The sequence below is a fragment of the Pempheris klunzingeri genome, chromosome 10, assembly GCF_042242105.1.
Source record: "Pempheris klunzingeri isolate RE-2024b chromosome 10, fPemKlu1.hap1, whole genome shotgun sequence".
In the NCBI taxonomy this organism is placed as follows: Eukaryota; Metazoa; Chordata; class Actinopteri; order Acropomatiformes; family Pempheridae; genus Pempheris; species Pempheris klunzingeri.
In genome coordinates, this window is record NC_092021.1 from 8,674,849 (window position 1) to 8,693,332 (window position 18,484).

The 18,484-nt window shown below is 41.8% G+C and overlaps 3 protein-coding genes and 1 non-coding gene across 5 annotated transcripts in view; all 4 read right to left on the reverse strand.

The window, feature by feature from the left end:
* spegb (striated muscle enriched protein kinase b) overlaps positions 1-5,991 on the reverse strand; it is a 35,262-nt gene extending 29,271 nt beyond the window's left edge. The window contains exon 1 of the mRNA XM_070837682.1: positions 5,451-5,991. Within this exon, the coding sequence (XP_070693783.1) occupies positions 5,451-5,868 (418 nt within the window). The 5' untranslated portion in view covers positions 5,869-5,991. The remainder of the gene's footprint in view (positions 1-5,450) is intronic.
* Positions 5,992-7,128: 1,137 nt separating this feature from the next.
* LOC139208169 (C-X-C chemokine receptor type 1-like) lies at positions 7,129-10,150 on the reverse strand. The gene is made up of 2 exons (XM_070837762.1): positions 10,082-10,150; positions 7,129-9,737 (listed from the first exon to the last, which is right to left on the reverse strand). The coding sequence occupies exons 1-2, from the start codon at positions 10,086-10,088 to the stop codon at positions 8,659-8,661; spliced, it is 1,086 nt and encodes a 361-aa protein (XP_070693863.1). The 5' UTR covers positions 10,089-10,150; the 3' UTR covers positions 7,129-8,658.
* A 1,762-nt stretch (positions 10,151-11,912) lies between these two features.
* On the reverse strand, positions 11,913-15,417 carry nabp1a (nucleic acid binding protein 1a). Of its 2 annotated transcripts, none has more exons than XM_070837906.1 (6): positions 15,093-15,417; positions 14,772-14,910; positions 14,515-14,586; positions 13,544-13,628; positions 13,301-13,352; positions 11,913-12,966 (listed from the first exon to the last, which is right to left on the reverse strand). In XM_070837906.1, the coding sequence occupies exons 1-6, from the start codon at positions 15,184-15,186 to the stop codon at positions 12,758-12,760; spliced, it is 651 nt and encodes a 216-aa protein (XP_070694007.1). In that variant the 5' UTR covers positions 15,187-15,417; the 3' UTR covers positions 11,913-12,757. The 2 variants fall into 2 exon arrangements, with proteins under 2 accessions (XP_070694007.1, XP_070694006.1); XM_070837905.1 differs by having other exon boundaries at positions 13,283-13,352; positions 15,093-15,416.
* A 1,343-nt stretch (positions 15,418-16,760) lies between these two features.
* Positions 16,761-16,842, reverse strand: trnas-cga (transfer RNA serine (anticodon CGA)). The gene has a single exon. It is a non-coding gene; the product is annotated as a tRNA-Ser (tRNA).
* Positions 16,843-18,484: the final 1,642 nt, after the last annotated feature.

The window sequence follows — 18,484 nt, forward strand, 5'->3', positions numbered from 1 at the left end:
CTTTTTACAATTACTTATGCCTGCAAAATTCCTGAAAATGGAACCAACAACACAAGTGGAATCGGGCCAGAATTCTTACATTAACACTCATCTTGGAAATGCACTGGGGCCATTTTGTTGGTGGGTGGTTCATTTGTCTTTATTCTGGCAGCCAGAAATATATGACAATGTGATCTCATATGGAAGTATTTCAAATAAAGTGAACTCCAATAGCTATCGTCAGAATTCTAATTTTCCACCAATCTAAAACTAATCACAATCCCTCATTTTGATATATTGACAGTTGATAACTGTTGCTTTTCTTAACTGTATATTATTGCTACTGTTTTTGCATCCAGAATCTGGTTATTATTGGTATGCTGCTAAGGATTATGAGCATTAAAAGGTGAGAAATATTCCTTTTCTGAAAATAAAATACCATAATTGAAACCATAAACAGTTGTATCTTGATGCAGTCGAGGGATTCTGTGTGGCTGTGTAGTGTTGTCAGCTATACTGTGACTGCACAGGTTTGTTAACCCCCAGTTCCACAAAATAAATAGAGATAGTTATAAAGACAGACCATATTTATCAGTCATAAGGGAGATGCATGAGGTGAGTTTTCAATCCACAGTGCAGAAGGCTTAATAATTCAAGACCTGGATACAGATTTCAGTATTTCATCCACGTGTACACATCGCTATGTTCTTGTGTATGTTTCATGAGCTGTTACTTGTATTGTACTGGATGTGAGCATGGCAATAACAAATCCCTAAAACACTCAAAAACCCACAGTCTGCTACTCCATCTAGTCCATCAACAGCTCTGAGAAAGTCTTTATTTGCCCCTCTGTATTTCTTGTCCATCAAGCAACATTAAATTGTTGATCTATTATTGTATGTACTTGTTAAAGCAACATGGCGATGTAGGGGATTTCCAGACTGTAACTGCAGCTCCACCTGTTCACTCACATTCATGATCCAGGAGGACGGCAACATGGTGAGGAAACCATCCAAACACCCTGGAAAGAAGCCATGGTCACACTCAGTGGTGACATCTAAAGTTCCCAGTGTAGCGTCTCTCCAAACAGTACGATTACTCTGCAGGCAAAAGAGCTTTTTACACGAATCACAGTCAGTCAGTGACTGAGCTGTTATTGATCGCCCAGCAAATCACCCAACTCTGCACTGTTCAACAGGTCTATGCTGCTTTTTATTGGCTTTTAGCTCATTGTTTTGACTTCACAGCCTGCAGCTTAAAAATTAGTTAATGCGGGTTTAAAGCTGCACTAATCAATATGTTTGTAAGAACAACGGATGAAATGACTTTGTGTAATGATCCAGGTGTCACTCGGGGTGACAAACCTGCAGATAATTACCACCCAACTCGGCAGTTCCCCTCGGCTCTGCAGAGCTTTGGCAACTTAACTGTTTTGATTCGCTCTGTCTGCTCTCATCAGCTGCAGCAAGCAGCTGTTTTCAGCACAAAAGCTCCAGTAAACCCACTGCGTGCTACTTGCCTAGCAACAAAGGGAAGACAGCCAGATATTTCCCTCAGGAGTTGGAAGGTTTAAATAAGTGTTTCACTGCTCGAAAGATGGTCTTTTCATAAAACTAGGTGCAAATATTTTTGAAAGTGGTGCGATAACAGAGAAGACGGGCTGCGGTATTTCCTTTTTGCTCAAAAGGGAGGTTAACTACAACAACCAGAATGCACTGTGCCGATTTCCTCACCAGCAGGCGGTGCTTGACTCTCAGCTGTTATTCCATACAATTCCTCCGCACTGTATTCTGGCTCATATCTGCATTTAACTATTAAAACCGTTTTCTTACAGTGTGCATACAGAAAATGTGGAAGTACAATCTGTAATTGGAACAACAGCAAAACTCAGGCATCATCCAGCAGACTTTTGCTGGCAAATAAGCAGGGAGCACTGGATGCATGCAACATGGAGGACATGAAGATATTTTCAACATTGTGTTTACAACTTGTTTCAGTGCCCCCAAGTGGGCAGAGATTGAGACAGATTTATAGGTCATCTTTCTTTACTTCTATTACTATTCTTTTAAATTTCAGCTGCTCGTTTGTGCTGTTTGTTTGCATATATTTGACTAAATTAGAGTCTTTTAGCTGTTAGTTTTTCTGTTTATCCATTATTCAGTTGGTTGAATGACTGACTCATCTTCTAGCTCCTCAATCAAAAGCAGGAGACGGAGACATTGTTGAGCAAAATTGGCAGGAATCATGAAAGATGCATGACATCACAGCAGAAGGCAGACATCTCTGTGCTCCCTGCGTATTCGGTAGATGTTGTGGATTCGATATCGGCCCTTTCCTTGATCAGTAGAGGGAAAAAAAAGTCATACAGGGCCGGGCTAAAATTAGCAGTGATGTCTTCCTGTGTAACAGGAGAGACGCTGGCCTGCTAACATCACAAAAATCTAAGGCCTGGCACATTCCACTGTATAAATAACCAGGGAGAGCTGGTGGACGAGGGGGGGGCGGTACAGAGAGACATTTTCAGACAGGGAGAGAGAGAGAAGGTTCAGGCAGTATCATTGAGTGATGGGACAGCTGTAGACTACGCGCATGGCGAAGCAGTAGAGAGAGCCGAATCAAACTGAAGGTTAAAATGGAGAATCAAAGGGAAACCTCTGAACCTCGTTTGAAGTTACTGGGATTTAATACTGACGAGCAACGGCTGTTTCTGTTTTTTCCATCACTGACGTTGCATGAAAACACCCAATCTATCTAGACTAAGATCATTTGAAGAATGCCACAACACAGAACAGAGGATCCAGGAGCAAATGTGCTCCTGCTTGTATAACTGTGAGCTGAAAGGTCCAAATCTGATACACCGATCGTATTGAGACAGAACTAAGGGAGACTAGGTGACTGCTGTGTTGCCTGATTACATGAAACATTACACTTTTGTAATGTCCTCAGTGATCTGTGCCAGCATGATTACTGCTATCATACTGTATCACACGGGTGTGCTGAAATAGTACCTTCATCTTACTTCTCTATTGTACTGTGTTTCCAAATATCGTGACTCCCCTGATGTGACGCACGCATTATTGAAATCACACTGTGATAGAACATTGAAAACTGAAAACATGTTCATTATGCCAAACACACACACACACATATATATATATATATATGTGTGTGTGTGTGTGTCAAAGAAAGTAGTTTTGTCAAGCCAAAAATCTATGCTATAATTAATTAATGGTTATTCATTGAAAGAAATTGGTCAAATTACAAAATTTATACTTATCTTCCTTTTCAAATCAGCATCACTTCCATTGATACCAAAGCCAACCCTGCTGATCAATGTTACTTTGAAAACAACAGAATTCTAGCAGAAAAGCTTTAGCGCTTTTCCAGGAATTACACTGATGCATGTTTTGTTATCAGCATCTTTTTTCATAAGCCAGGCAGGCAGAGTCCTGTCGTTAATCTTCACATTTGATGGTGTATCTTTTATGTGAACTCGGTCCAAGCATCCAATATTTATACGCTAAAGGAAATGTGATACGCTGTGGTTTCTTGCCGCCTCCACTAAAAACACTCCTCGTCATCACATTGTCCATTCTGCAGGCTTCACCGCTCTTTTACTACCCGGAGTTTGTCCTAAGTTTGCAGAAATGCGTCTTGTTGCTTGAAATAAGCAGGGATTGTTATGTAAGCACCCTGTCCCTTATTGCTATTCCCTTCATCAGAGGATGCTATCATTTGCCAAAACTTTGCTCATGTTAAACTGAGCTGTATTGAGCAGTGATGAGTCCTGACATCTCTGTGCGTGCAAATGCACGCCACATATACTCTCTCAGCGGGAAAATGACTCACTCCTGCTGAGCACAGCCGAACAATGACACAGTGCTTGAGCTGATGTATAAAGGGTGTGTTTGTGGAGTTGGTAATGTAATTTTTCAGAGCAGCAGAGGTGGTCAAAGCTCTCCGCTGAGCTGAATTTAGATCATCGCTGGGGATCACAATACGTAAAGAGAGGTCTTTTAACAGAGAAGAGCTACATCGGCCTTCTGGGCATCCTTGGCTGGTCACTGAGGAGCGTGACTGGAATACACTCCCAAAAGTTCCCTTAAGCTTAATTTATCAAAAGTAGGTGTTGCTTAAAGGAGGATTCAAGTTCATTGTCTCTGCACGCCTGCTGGAAATCTCATCAAGTTTCTCTTTAAATGCTAATCTCACCCAGCGATACCTGCAATTCTTTACTAAAACAAAACAACATCGTTTTCAGAGTTGGATCTCCAACGGCAGAACACATCAAAGCATTTAGATAATGGACTGGTGGCTGTTCAAGAGTTTGACAATACATATAATATCACTGAGTGTTATTTACAAATTCAAATGAATTAAGTCTTCAATGCAAAATATCCAAAGCCTCCTCTGTGTCACCTCGAAAAGATAAACCTGCATCACTTCAGCGAAAAAACCCCCCATCTTCTATCAACAACCATCTTCTATCCTGTCTGCACCACAGAGGGAAGAACTGAAAAATCCAAATGGACGATTCCTTTGGGATAAATATCAGGAAGAACATAAAGAACATACAATTTGAATTGATGCAATCAGTGTATAATACATTATCAGCTAACTAAGTCCGAATAGTTTTTGTTGACACTCTTCGCACAGTACCAGCTGATACTTTGGTAAACCAAACCCTGAACTGGGCGGTAACAGCAACCTATCTCTAGCTCTATCCAAGTGGTTTTGGGAAATAAATCAACTGTGTTTCATATTTTCCAATACTTAAAATTATGAAATTATTCAAATTCAATATTGTACGCTTTGACACATTTTTGAATGGCAATGAATATATTTGAAGACGCAAATAAAAGAATACTTAAGAAACAAAGGGAATATAAATAAATGTGTGTAAATATGTGCTTGTACACTAGATCATGACTTTTTGGAGCAGTGCCAAACAAATGAAAATTATTTATTTATTATGTTTTATTACTTGTACTTGAGTTTTTCTCAAATAACTGAGGAACAAAAGTTAGAAGAAAAAAAACCAATGATCCCCACTGACTGGCCAAGATAATATCAGAAATCATCTGGCTCCATAAACACCTAAATGAATACTGAAATATGACGATGACCCCATCTACAGTAGATGCAGCAGCTTGTACGTCAGCATTATCGCTTAATGCTCCAGCAGATGGAACAGGAAGCTGGACAGGCATGCTGGGTAATTCTCATGGAGGCTATAACAATAAATTGTACGTCATTGTTACAGTCAGTTTGACAATGATATTAGTGGTGCTGATGATTCTTTCTACTTTTGTAAAGAAAAGTTCAGGTTTCTGAGTACTTGGAGTAGAGCGTCACGCGTTGGTAGCCCAGTTCCTTTCACTGGCTGATTTAGACACCACAGGGGAAAGCTGAAAAATCTAGAAAAAACTAAATGTTCCCTATTAGAGGACGAGTCAAAATAGAAGTATTACCTTCACCCAGATCCAAGACAGCGAGCACAGCACTGCTCCGTGCCTCCCCCAGGTGATTGTTGGCGATGCAGGTGTAGAGGCCGGCATCGCTGGGCTTGCAGTCCCTAATCCAGAGCCCTCCGTACTCCTGGTTCTCCATGTTGAGGAGGTCATCATTGTGGTACCAGTACAGGGAGGGCTGGGGGTCTCCGGCCACAGTCACCTTGAGGCGGATGTCGCAGCCTGTTCCCACGGCAGCGTTCCTCATCTTGCGGGCAAAAACAGGTGGGCTCGGGGTAGGATGGCTGGGTCCTCGAGACTCCAGGACGACTTGCTCTGGGCTCGATTTGGACCGCTTTGGGGGGATGATGGGGCTCGGGGGTGCCGCGGCTTCATCTGCCCCCTTTTTCAGGGTCATTTGCACCTCGGCTTTTCTCATGGTTGAAGTGATTTGGTAAGGCCCTACAGTGGGTTCTGTCACTGTGTATGTGGATAGTTTGACTATAACACTAAGTGGGCCCTCTCAGTATTCTTCACTAAAGTCCAGTGAGGGCATTAGAATCTAGGAGCAGGTTTTACATATAGATTACAGTGAACAAGGTTCTCACATTTTTGAATTCAAGATAGTCTATAACTCTATTTCAAAATTCAATTAAAACCTAAATATGTAGAAACATATCTGCCAGGAATACATTAATCTCAAATGGCTGCTCTCTGACCTCAGTTGTTGTCCAAAGAAGAGAAAGAAATAGCTGATTACCAGGTAATTAAGCAGATAGAGATAGCTGCCACTCTCCTGCCCAGAGGTATATTTAGGGCAAGACCCACTGGATCGTGTTGCATTAACAGCTCCCTTGACTTCTCTCTTGGAAGTGACGGCCCTCCTTTTCCTGACGTTCTCTGACTTCTCAGCCTTTTGTAACCATTTCCCAATGGTGAGTAACTTGGTAATGTCTCCACAGAACAAGGGGCGCAAATCTTCAGTGAGTTTCCTCTTTACTCCCAGCGGCCTTGAGGTCTGCTCTTGCAAGGCTTCTGGTTGAACGCAAGCATCAGGTCCTGTCCAACAAGTTGCACAGTGCCCCCCCCCCTCTTCCTTGTCCCATGAGCTAAACCGCCCCACTCATGATCTCCCCCTACCTCTGCCAGTCAGTCCGAACGGGGAAATGACGGTCACAGAGCAGCAAGCCTTACAATGACAGCTGCATGGTGATCCGTCTGCCCACTCACTGCTGGGCTCCCGCCCCCCTGTCATTTTTAGCCAACCTGAGGTCAGTAGAACATGTGAGATGGTGCAACACTTGGCACAGAGGAGGGGGGTGGTCGGCATGGGACAGATACTTAATTGTAGGTGAAATGTAGAGGCTGTCTCAATTGTGTTGAGTATCATGACAAAAGAAAATATTATCATTGCATTAACATTGGGTGCAGGCAGCTCTGGCTCTATAACAGTATGTTCTACATTACTGACAACAGAGGACGTGTATCGGACAGATTTTTGAGGTGGAGTAGTTCTAGCCGTTGAAAATGGGTGCTGAGGTAGTAAAATGCCTGAAACACAAAAAAAAACCAACAACAAATGAAAGAAAGGTTAGCGTTAGTTTTGCTTTCCTAAATATCAATCAATCAATAGCCTCTATAAAACAGATCCAATGTCCACTTTTTTTCTGGAAAACATACCAATATTTAATGTCTTGAATGGAAATACAGTAAAAACATACAACAAGCACATTCATTTAGCTGAATTAACCCGACCATGACAGCTCCGATGGTTTTGTAGGATACATGAATCAAATTTAAGATTAACTTAATGTGGTAATGAGCAAAATATGTTACTTCTGCTTTTGTTATAAGCAGTGTGGTCCGTCAGCTGCACTGCCCACACATCGTTTTATAATCAGACAGAAGCTTTATTTTTACAAAACATAAAGACACACTAACTGCTGGATTAGTTACCTGGACGTCCTGCCTTCTATCATGTCAAACGTAAAAGCTTTTGTGACATAAGAGGTAACTCAGCGGTGTTACATTAATCAGCAACAGAGAGCAGTGGACATGTTTATATTAAACATTTATTGTCTGCCATCTACAAACACTGCAAATAGAAAATTGCTTGGCACGTGAAAGACAACCCGTTGTCTTCATCTAAATATACAATACTACTAACTAAAATAGACAATCTTCATTACAAAAACTTGAATACATTACTATAAAAAGAAAAATCACATCAGCCAGACATTTCACAGCTTAACAGTGAATTAGCTTTCAGCTCCATCTCAAGGTGTTCAACGGCAGATGTCAATTTTTTTTCTTTTTTTTTTTTTTTTTCGCTGTATTGATTTTATTGGTTTAATAGCAAAATAGCAAAAGAGGAGTGACATGAAAGATACACACAATGCACATGAAGGACGGAGGGAAGAGTTAGTTAATAATGGATGTGAGGATGTGACTAGAGTGAGGGGTCAAATGATTTTATCAGATTAAGTAGGTATACATGGGCAATGTGTGTGTGTCTATGTGTGTGCGTGCAAATTTGAACGCTTGCATAAGATGTGCATCTGCGCTAAGGGCTCCTGGAAAGGTTGGCGTGTGAGGCAAGCATATGAAAATGCTATCATTGCCTTATCTAATACCATATAATGCAGAAATGACCGTGAATGTTACATTCTAGTAAGTAACATTATATTCCTACAGGCATGAGGAGTGAGTCCAGGCCGGAGTGCTGAGGAGGAGAGCAGCCCACCCATCCACCCATCAAGCACCACTCCCACAAGCCCCGGCGGGTGTCAGACGGGCCTACACCCGCTCTGTTCTCTTTTCTTTAGTTTCAAGTTTTAAGTTTTGGGGAAATGTTTTGCCTTGATGTTGTGACAATATTAGCATGTTGAAATACGTTCACACTTGACAAACATGTTTTCTCAGAGCTAAACATGACTGAAGAAACAGAGGGAATTTAAATAGGTGACCACAAAAGAACTGAATACGTCACAACTTAACTGTCGAAACCAAAACCAAGTTGAAAAAAAAAATGGAGCACAACATGAAAATATATTTACAATTATTATTCAGTGGAATCTTCGAGGCAACATTTTTGGAAGATACTTTTCTTAAATGGTACTTTCTGAAAAGTCCACCAAATATGAGCTGCGACAAAATGTATCAAAACTAATTCTCTGTTGTCCAGCACTTGCGATCCTGCAGTGATGTGATGAGTGTCTCTGTGGTGTCCTCACATGAATGTGGATGTGATTTCTGATGACAGTGAAGACCTGCTGGTTCTCGACACTGACGTTCTCTGCAGGACGCCCGTCTTCCTCAACAACTGCTGCAGCCGACTTCTGAACTTCTCCCCCACGAAAGCGTACAGCACCGGGTTGACGCAGCTGTGCAGCAGGCCCAGACTCTGGGTGGCGAGCATGGCCTGATCCACCGCCATCCTTGCTGGGCACCGGTATGGCACTATCTTAGACCTGAGGAATGTGTCCGCCATCATTGCGATGTGATACGGCGTCCAACAAAGCAGGAAGGCGACGACCACGAGCACAATCACTCTCATGGCTCGTTGCCGCTGAAACCCCCCGCGGATGTGAAGGAGGCGCTGCACGGTTACTCCATAACAGGGCAGCATGATGGCCAGAGGGATGAGGAAACCCAAAGTGTGGCGAAGGATTCTGGTGCCCAACCGCCACATGTCAGCACTGTTGGGATTATACTGCTCAGCACACACTGTCCGACTAGAGTTTGGAGAAGGGAAGGAAGAAGTGAAAAGCCCAGGCAGAGAGAGAAGCACTCCAACAGCCCAGACAGAAGCACAAACTCCCCAGCTGAGCTGCTGGCGGTTAGCCCTGCGCGCCTCCATGGCGCGCACAATCACCATGTAGCGGTCCATACTGATGCAGGTCAGGAAGAGGATGCTGGAGTAGAAGCTTAGCTCTTGAAGAATGGTGATAATTTTGCACATGGCGCCTCCAAACACCCAACCCTTGGTAACAGAGGTGGCCCAGAACGGGAGCGTGACGGCCAGCAGGAGGTCAGCGATTGCCAGGTGGAGGAGGTAGAGGTCAGAGGGGGGCAGCGACTGCTTGCTGAGGCCGATCACCAGCCCCACCACCAGATTTCCAGGGATTGCCAGCAGAAAGATGAGGACATAAAACACGCTGACAAGAACCATCACCGTGTCTGGGATGGAGAAGGAGTTGCAGGGCTGCGTTTCAGGGTTCGGGATGAACTCTGTGTCATTGTACGTGAAGTTGAGTTCGTCGTAAATGGAGCCAAAGTCTATGATTGAAAGAAATGACGTGTTGGGATCTGAGGATCACAAACAAAATAAAATATCATTTCAGTTGTAAAAAAAAAATACATGTAACAATTATTAACCTGCTGCCTTTTAACAGATCAGACTCGAAAGCACAAACTAATGTGCTCTTCAGATATACCTTTGTCTGAACAGTGTTGTTAACACTGTCTGTTTAATGAACAGCATGAAACAATAAAACATCCTTTTTTTTCCCAGAAACAGCAATTCAATATTTTAGTGAAGTATTAAAGGCAACAATTTTTTCAAACTGCCTTTTTGCTACAAATCCCTTAATTAATTATTACTATAAGCAATTTGTTATATAAGATGATATTCTGAGGATGAAAATACTCACCAGTCATTGTGGTGCCTTCTTCGTGGTGAGACACTGAGCAAGTGACAGGGAGACAAGGAACAAACAACAGATGTCTCTACACCCCTCCCATCACACCCCGACCTTTGTCAACCCTCACACACACTCACACCAAAGCAAATGTGTCACATCTAATGTCACATATATCTTTGTTGACACATCCGACTATTTTCAAGTGTCACTCTTTGGTTATCTCTGTGCCACAGAGCTTTCCCCCCCACAACAAACCCAAGCCACATCATCTGAATCGTGGCTGTCATGAGACGCGCTATCACGCTGGATGCAAAATTGAAAGAGAAACCATTAGTTCATGTTATGTTTATGAACTCAAAATAAACACTGGATGACAAATCGATATATTCAAGGAATGGTTAGAACCAGTAATGAGCCAATGTTAATATATATCCTTCTATACTGTTTTTGAAATGTACACATAAAGGAAGATATCATAGGCAAAAAACTTCATACATTTTGAAAACGTGAAAAAAAATAAAATAAAATTTGAGCCCACAAAAGCTGATGAGGGCACCAGGCTGAAACCTGGATCTACAAGCAGAGTTGAAACAGCGTGCACCACATGTGATTACATATCTGATTCAGAGGAAGTTCCCAGCTCATGACACACGTTTGTGTTGACACATGAGCGACGAGCAGCACATTTCCTGACACTTCTCATGTGTTTCAACCACCAGTGTCACAAGCACCGCTATGTTATCAGAAGCAGGATTACATAAACATGTTTTGGACATGTTGCTAAGAGCCCTTATAGGATTATATATATATTATATAGGATTCTGGGCTTTGGGTTCAACTTTCCCTATTGCTTGTGTGCCACTGTGCACACAAAACCACGTGACGGATCGTTTTGCTCTCATTCCATCCTGCTTGGCCAATTTGATCTCTATTTGAAAAAAAAAAGAAAGAAAAAATAGTTGTCTTTTTGTGCTCAAAGGATGGAGCGCTGTTAGACGAATCAGACGCAACTGTGTAATGTGACATGTGTGTCATATAAACTCTCTTTTGAAAAGCATCTCCACTGCTCCACCGGTTTGGACACACGGAACGAGAAGAGACTGCAAGTGTGTGAAACGGACGACATCATTGCTCTGAGGCCATAATGTTTAGGTGCTTGGTGCAACAAGGGATATGAGGAAACACAGGCCTTATGTTGTATACAATGCATTGCTTCAAAAGGGAATACTAAGTGCAAAGGCTTGACAACTGTGTCGTCACTCCATTGTGACAAAGGAAATTAAATTGTAATAAAACCATTTTAAAAAAGCCCCACTTCTGTGTACTGTGACTTTATGACACAATCCCAATATAGCACATTTTTGAATTTCCCCTTTGAGGGAATCAATAAAAAGTCTCATGTTGCATCTTCTGAGGTAACAAATGTAGTTCACCTGTGTCTGCACTGGGTGGTGCTGTACAGTTCTAGCATATAAAACTGGATGGGAGGCTTACTTTAAATGTGTTAGTGAGAACATGGAGCTCTAAGGGTGACGGCGTCTCTATAAACCATGGCAGGTCTTCAGAGGTCACTTAGTGGGCTTACAGACCTTTATATACAGTTTGTGTGTAGGGGTTCACCTACAGTACTGTTAACATTTACAGAAAACTGCATGTCTAGAAAATGTGTGACCCTAAACTTTAAAAATACTCATTTTCAAATATGCCAAGTCAAATGACTTGCTTTAGCCATGTTAAAATGCCTGGCAATTTTATGCCTTGTATGTGCAGAAGTACCAACTGGACGTACATTTACATTAACTTGTGTTAAACTGTCAGACAGACTACAGAAAACCAAATGTGGCAGCAGACTTACTGTAAAATTTATTTGGTGAACCATTTTGCCAGTATTTAAGTGGTCCCACCTTGATCAAGGTACAATTGATGGCAAACAAGAAAAACATGTCCTATGAAAAAAAAAAAAAAAAAGTTCAATATCAATCTACCTAGCAATAAAAATTCAGAACTAACACCTTTCCTGTCACAGAGTCACTTCAGATATGGTTTGGTTAAGAGAGAGAGAAGACCCTTGAAGTATGCCGTTTGTGCATTCAGTCCAAGAACTCATTTTCACCAACTTAAGGCCTTTTCCACTAAAAAGCAGAAACTGATTTCCTGATTTACATGACAGGCAACCTTGCCCTGACATAAATTAAGAGAAGAAAGTGCATCAAGTGTTCAAGTAGGGTGTGTAGTTTGAAAGAACTTAACGGGGAGGGGGGGGGGATAAAGTGTGTGGGGGAGGGTAACACTGGCACAGAACTGGCAATCTGCAGTGAGATTTGGAGGACAGGGGTGTAGACTGAGGAGGCCGACCATAACTCAACCACCACGGCTTGATTATATAGGAAGTTCTGCTAGTGCATCAAGTGGTATATCACAATCACACTGTGCTGCTTACTGAGAGCGCTACTCGCACGACGCATAACAAACGACACATCTGACTATGTTAGCCTGTATAAAAATGATGCTAGTCGTCCCTTATTCAACTCATTATTCTGAAAGCCAACGTTAGGCTGTGGTGGTGATGGTCATAAATGTTATTTTGAAAAAGAGAAAAGAAAAAGAAAGGGGGGGGCAGGGGGGAGTTGGTGACGTCCATAGTTTTCCCACATGATCCCTCTCCCCCACCCCCCAAGCCAAATTTCATCTTTTGGCACGCCGTGGGTCCCTGCCGTTGCTAATGGTAACTGAAGACTTTGCAGCTGTTGGGGGTCCCGCAGCAGTAGCTGGAGGCGCTCCGTTGCCAGGTGATCGACCGTTGGGGCGCCCAATGCTCCCGAACGCAGCGTCACGAGGTGCTCCGGGTGCTGGGTTATTGTTGTTGTTGGCAAATGGCTGCATGGCACCATTACCTGTGGGTTGAGAAATACAAGTAAGTCAGTCCTCACAGGGCGAAAAAAAAATCCTTCATAGGTCTTCTCCACATAAGACATCTTGACGTGTCAGTTTCATCACTTAAATAATTAGTGATGAAACAAATGGGTCACCATACTACCTTTAACCATATTCTTACTTTACAGCAAATTTGAGACAAGAATTATTTTAAGTTAGTTAATAATAAATATTATTTTAATAAGTTTTTGTGAAAATGTATAACAGCTGATTCCTATAAGTAGGTGACAGGTTTATCATTGATTATTTGCATACAAAAAAGGAAAATATACCGACCTGGTGGAGCAGGTGTACCTGAATTCTGATTGGGTGGAGAGTTTCCCCTCTGATTCTGGTCTGGTTTACCCTGTTAGTGGACAAGAAAGTCAGCTTTCAAACCCTACTACCTCTGGTGTCAGGCTGGACTGAGGACATGCAACATCATCTAATAAAAATTCTAATATAGGCCACCAAACAGCGGTGTTTAAAAGAGGGGCTGCAGGGGACATTTGGTTGTTTTATTCATGACAAGCTGGGAGTGGGTACATGGCTACTCACAGACTTGTTTTGCTGGTTCCCTTGGGTTAGCAGCTCTGGGTTTGGTTCACTGAAGTTGGGCACTTCTGAATACACCATGCAGAACCTGTGGATAGAGATTCTATTATTATACATACACTACTCACTAAAAGTTAGGGATATTCGGCTTTCAGGTGAAATTTCAGGATGAACCTAAAATGCATTCTAAACTTTCCAGGTGAACTTAATGTGACCTTCTCTAAACTTTTGAATGCGCATGTCCAACTGTTTAGTGTTTCAGTACTGCTACTACAGTAATGCTGTTCACATTCTGACATCATGAGACCAAGATGACACCTAACTATTGATCAGCAGCACCTCAACACTGGAGGCTTCAAACAGGAAGTCCTCAGACGGAGGTGTTCACTGAGCTTAGAGGGTCACAGAGTGTCATCAGGAGGTTGTAACAGTGATACAGAGACTGGAAGAGTCACAGAAAGGAGAGGAGTGGACGTCCTTTGGCCACATCCCAATTTATTGAGACACCGAAAGTTTATTGTTGTGGTATACCTACCACTGTTGTTAGATTTTCTTTCAATAAATTATTTAAGATGAATAAAATTACCATTGCATGCTTCTACTTAAATGCCCTACTTTCATATTATATAATATCACTGTAGCATTCACTTTTTACATTTTCCATATATTTCACCTGAAAGTTGAATATCCCTAACTTTTTGTGAGTAGTGTATTTCAATGAGACATTCAAACATAAAAAAATTTTTTGCATTTCATCTGAAGGAAAGTTTGAAACAGTCATCGACTGACTATTAGGCATAAATGCTTGGGGGTTTGTTTTTAGAGATTTAGATTTGATGACCATAATGTTCGATGATACCGACAAGACGCCCTGGTGTTGTAGCATGCTTGCAGAGGGGAGAAAGGACAACCAGGATTCCAACAGGGACAAGAACTTCACCGAAGTATAAATAGATTTGTGGCCGGCTACTCACTCTCCAATCTTCTGCAGATCCCCTCCTCTTCCAGTGTATAGGGTCAAGCAGCCTTTCCATATTGATGCATAGCTAAAACACAGAAGTCACAAGTCACTCTTTGGACAAGATGATCTCTCTTTAGAATTAACGAAAAAAATCGCTCATGCACGTGAACTAAAACATTTGTGTGCATCAGTCTGTCAATAAATAGTATACATTTAAAGTCAATGGAGCCAGTACTGTTCTCACGTCCACATGCATGGGGACTTGCTTACCCTCTGGTCAGCTTGATGATGTCCCCTGGCTGAATAAGGCTGCCCAGTTCGTCCCAAACAGAGATAGCGATGCTCCCACTCTTGTCCGCCACCTTGCAGGAGCGCACCTCATGACCATCTTTCGTTTTGGTTACTCGTCCTGGCAGAACAATACAAGTTAGACCTAAGGGTCAGTATAAGGGTTATCGGTTCATTACAAATCAGGGGGTCGGTTTTACTGCAAGTGATACGGAGTGTTCCCGCTGGCTCCTTTAACAAAACGCACACGAGTTGATGTTAAACGTGGAGAAACGCTTCAGCGTCACGGTCCAAACTACTTACCTATTTCCAACACGATGAATACGATATTCAAATTTTTCGACCCAGGCTTCACATCCTTTAGCAAAAACAAGGCCTCGTTTGCGGGGGTTGCCATTGTTATTATTCAAGTAATAACCACTGTTCGCCCCTTCCTGTTACTATAACTCAGTGGCAGTGAATGCTAACGAGCTGCCCTGACTTTGTAACTAACGGCTAGCTGCACTGTTAGCTTCAGCTCTGCTAACTAGCCTATTAGCCAAATGCTAACGACACCACACGCCGACCTTACAACGCTGTGCCGTTATCGTAACTGTGTATGGACACGAGGCCAGCTCCTTCCACACTGCATCCAAGAGAAAGACCATAAAGACCGTAACAGTGAACTAAGAGCTGGCAGATGACGGTCTTCCCAACAGCTAACACACTGGCAGGGTGTCTAAACTCGCTAGCTTGCTATGCTAAGGAACACGTTAGCTAGCTCGTGCTGTAAGCTAGTTAGCTACCTCTTTCTAATTTCAAGATATGAGTCTCCGTGTATCTTTCTTTTCACGATTATCGCCATAATGGCAGCTTCACTCTTCACATTACGTCAACTAGCGTGAGAAACGTAGTTACTAATGTAGCGAGTTAGCACTGAACGAGTTAGCAATACGGTTGGCCAAGACGTCGAAATGAGATGAAATAGCATTAATAGACTGACAATCCAAAACGACGTCTGTTTTAAAAAGGATGCAAGTTTCACTGGAGCCTGAGATTCTGTCTTTGCTGCGAACGGTTTGAAGATAACGCTAGTAATTGCCTCTCTCGACTATTTAGACATCTCAAGTTGACGGTGATGTTTTCAAATCGACCGCATTTCCTTTGTGAGCCTTTTCTGAGTTGAACTGTTAGCTTCGCTAGCGCGCTATCTAGTTAAATGCTTTGTTACAAGTCTACGTTAGTGTGTCAATCACTAACAGTGGCCCCTATAACGTTGCATTTGTTCGAAAAGCCTTGTGTTAAGTGTCCTGGTTATTTATGCCTAAACAATGCTACAAATCCCCAAAACGCTATTTAAAATCAGTACAAGCTGTTCACTACACGCTCCCACTACGTGAACAATGCCCCATGTACAACGTCAGCGAGCGCTGCCGGTCACTTTTATATTACTCGGTCACTTCCATTATCCTACACATGAGGGGGGTAGACACGTAGAAAATTCTTTTTGTGTGCTCTTACACCATCGAGTCGACACATACACACAAGTATAAAGCTATTATATGTATGCACAATACAGTGACCGATATAAGCAGAGAATGTGCTGATCTGTTTTCAGAAAAAAGGAAAGTAGTTGGTTTGTACCAAATGATTTCCAGTTACAAACAACGCGAGAATAAAAGAACATATGTGAGAGTTCAGTGTCAATGAAACAAATGAACAAACAACAACAATTTTTTTTTTTTTTTTTGTTATAACGAGGCAAATAATTCATCAATTGTACGCCATCACGACTAATTGTTGCTTTTATTAGTTAGTATGAAGTCAATGCCTGTCTTACCACACATGTAGTTCCAGTGGTCGGAGGGAAAACTGCGTCCAAATACTCAGTACGCAGCAGGAATTTATGTGTGTAAGATGCATCATAGTGGTAATGAGCGCACTGGATTTGGTTTATTTGTGAATTATAAGGAAGAACAGCCAAAAGATTATCGTCACGAACAGGATTCGAACCTGTGCGGGGAAACCCCATTGGATTTCGAGTCCAACGCCTTAACCTCTCGGCCACCGTGACTGGATGATCATGTACTGCAGCCAAATCTGGTCTTAATAAAACATAAATATAAAAACTCCGGTAGTTGTGTACCACATTGTCAAATGGTTTAGAAGATGTGTACACTCACACACAAAGGCTGCCGTTTTTGAGGCGCTAATTGTAGATGTGAAGAACTGATATGAAGATAGAAGAACAGGCTGCTGGCGGGAGTTCAGACGGAGGAGGGAGACAAACACCATCAAAACACCTCGGCTCGCCCACGGAAGCTGGAAAAAAAAAGCCCCTTAGAAGTACAATCAGTTACACATAATAGGATAGCTCAAGAAATGCACCATATATGTCACCAAAACACCTTGGACCCTACAGCAGTGTTTTATTCTGTCTTCTCATCGCACTGCAGTGATATTTGCTTGCTTTTGCTGCTCTAACAACATCATCGTGTCTTCAAGTAGACTTCATTTCCGCTTACTTCTTCTTCTTGGAGTTTTCACTCTTGCATGTGTTTATTTTGCAATTGATATTTTCACAAAGAACCAGCTCACCAAAAATGGCGTATAAAGTGTGTTCTCAGTAGCCCCTGGTCGTAAACACATTGAGTGAACATCTATTGTTGCTCTGACACCAACACCTGTTTAATCTTGACTTCAGATAGAATCCACAAACTGTAAATAAGGGCTGAGAAAGAGAACCATGCCTCCAATGAGAGACATCTTTCGTCACCTACACATTAGATTCACTAGACTAGCACGCTGTGGCCTTCAGTGACTACATGTTTCCTTAGGCATTGTAGTATATAGTCATACATTTCAGTCACTGGGATCACAAGATAAGATAAGATAAACCTTTATTCGTCCCACATTGGGGAAATTTGCATATTTGCAGCAGCACAGAACAAGAATATTGCAAAGATAAGTTAACCAATAGGTGCCTATATAAGTAGAATATAATATAAAATAGAATAAAAGAGCTATGCAGTATATACAAATATAACAAAGAGATTGCACTGTAGTAGAATCTTTTTATTTTTTCAAGATAACACGAGCGACACACATTTATTTGAAATGTGTAACATTTACTCATCTCCTTTTACCTCAAGGACAGCAAATAAAGAGCCAAAGCAGCATTTGAACGTTATAAAATCTTTATTGATGTATACAGTACTAAAAGTGAGAAAGGAAATGCCTGCGTGAAACAAGTGTCAGGAGAAGTACGTTTAAACACTCAAGTGGCAAGTGGGAATCATCTGCTGCGAAGGAAACTTCTTTGGTTTAAATGGTTGACTAAGTGAATAGGAGCTTTGCAACAAACTAAAAACAATTCTCACATATGATCCAGGTCTAACCTTGATTTCAAGACAAATAAAAACACATACACAGATCTAGATGGTACATTTTTAACATCAGCAGACAGAGACATTCACCAAAGTAACACACTTTTATGAATAAGCAGAAAATACCTCACGCTTTTAACCTCTACGGTACACAGAATGTACACATAAGCCTAGTGCTTAATCCCCTTTCAGTAAAATGATTTATACAATGAAGAATTAAAAAGAAAAATCCTCAAAATTACTATGCACATTTGACAGACACAGGTAACAAGTTCTTTAAGATAACGTAGGTCTAATTAGCCATTTTCTCCTTACAGATCCCATTGAGCA